The 1,383-nt window shown below is 34.6% G+C and overlaps 1 protein-coding gene across 1 annotated transcript in view; it reads right to left on the bottom strand.

The window, feature by feature from the left end:
- Positions 1-764, bottom strand: part of LOC104967935 (receptor-type tyrosine-protein phosphatase kappa-like) — a gene marked incomplete at its 3' end in the record, with an annotated part of 12,031 nt that extends 11,267 nt beyond the window's left edge. The window contains exon 1 of the mRNA XM_010797475.1: positions 674-764. Coding sequence (XP_010795777.1) covers positions 674-764 — 91 coding nt within the window. The remainder of the gene's footprint in view (positions 1-673) is intronic.
- Between the last annotated feature and the right edge of the window lie 619 nt (positions 765-1,383).

Here is a 1,383-nt window from a genome sequence, read left to right as displayed (position 1 = left end):
GTTACTATACAATACGGTACAGTATGATACGGTACAGTATGATACGTTACTATACAATACCGTACAGTATGATACGTTACTATACAATACGGTACAGTATGATACGGTACAGTATGATACGTTCTGTTTTGATTTTATATTTCTTTTATCTTTGTCCAAGGCCAGATTCCTCTCTGTTGTAGCTCAGAAGATGAAAGTGAAATATGTCGTCCTCAGGGTTTATGTTTTTGTTGCTTTCACTTTTGATTATCACTTAATTACTGAGGAAAAGTGTAAAGCTGCACTGCACTCAGCCTTTGTGAGATCTGTTGGGTTTATTGCTGCATCACTTATACAGTATGATACTCATCCAAAATCGTCTTTGTCTGCCAGACGAACTAATGAGAATTATTACTAAATTTCTTCTCAAAAATATAAATTTTTCTCAGAAATGTGGTTCTGACTTTTTGTTAGAAATAAAAAAGAATTTCGATTTCTTCTTAAAAATTATTCCTTTTCAGAATTTTGACTTTTTCACAGACATTTGAATTTTTCGCTTTACTTAGGAATTTTTCCTCACAATTCTGGATTTTTTTCAGGTAATTTGACTTTATTCAAATAATTTTGACCTTTCTCAGAAATGTGACGATAAGATTTCAGAATTATTGTTCTTTTACAGCAATATTCTGTATACTTGACGGGGGTCTCATTCTCTGCAGGGTCTCTGTGGAGCTGAGGAAGTTCTGTCTGAGTCCGGACTCCAGCACAGCTTCGTCAAGGAACATTTCCAGGCCCAGTACAAGTGAGTCTCCTCTCTCAACAAACACAAAAAACAAACAAACAAGCAAACAAACAAACACACCTGCCTGCCACAAAGCAAATTACACTTACAACAGAATAGCAACATGCCTCCTACTGTACATGTATGTTAAGGTGATCAATTACAGGGATTATTTTTGGAAGTTTCCTACCACCATGGGAATATTTAATGTTAATATTTCACTGTTTGCCAAACCCCTCCCCAAAAGGTAATTGTCCAATCCTTTCTTTGAAATATGGAGGTATATTTGTGTTTTTGCAATCAGAAGTCTTTTTTTTGTCCCCCAGCAGCAGAATTTGAGTAGTTGTATATTTCATTCTGTTTCGTCTGCAAATAAATAACTTGCTGAAAGTATAATTTGATGATGGCTTTACCATAACATATATAGAAATTAACGTAAACCGTGTTATTAAATGCCCAGTGACTTTTGTTTACTGTACAACAGCTCTACTGTTACCAAGTGGTCTTAATCACTTAATCATCAATTCTTAATCATCAGCTTTATTGAAGAGACTTTAGGTCCATTTTGAAAAGACATACAACACTAAAAATTAACAATGAATGTCCGACTGGCCTAAAAGACA

The sequence above is a fragment of the Notothenia coriiceps genome, unplaced genomic scaffold (assembly GCF_000735185.1).
Source record: "Notothenia coriiceps isolate Sejong01 unplaced genomic scaffold, NC01 NC01_scaffold00037980, whole genome shotgun sequence".
NCBI lineage: Eukaryota > Metazoa > Chordata > Actinopteri > Perciformes > Nototheniidae > Notothenia > Notothenia coriiceps.
Note: the sequence above shows the minus strand (reverse complement) of the source record. Positions and strands in the feature narration are given on the sequence as shown.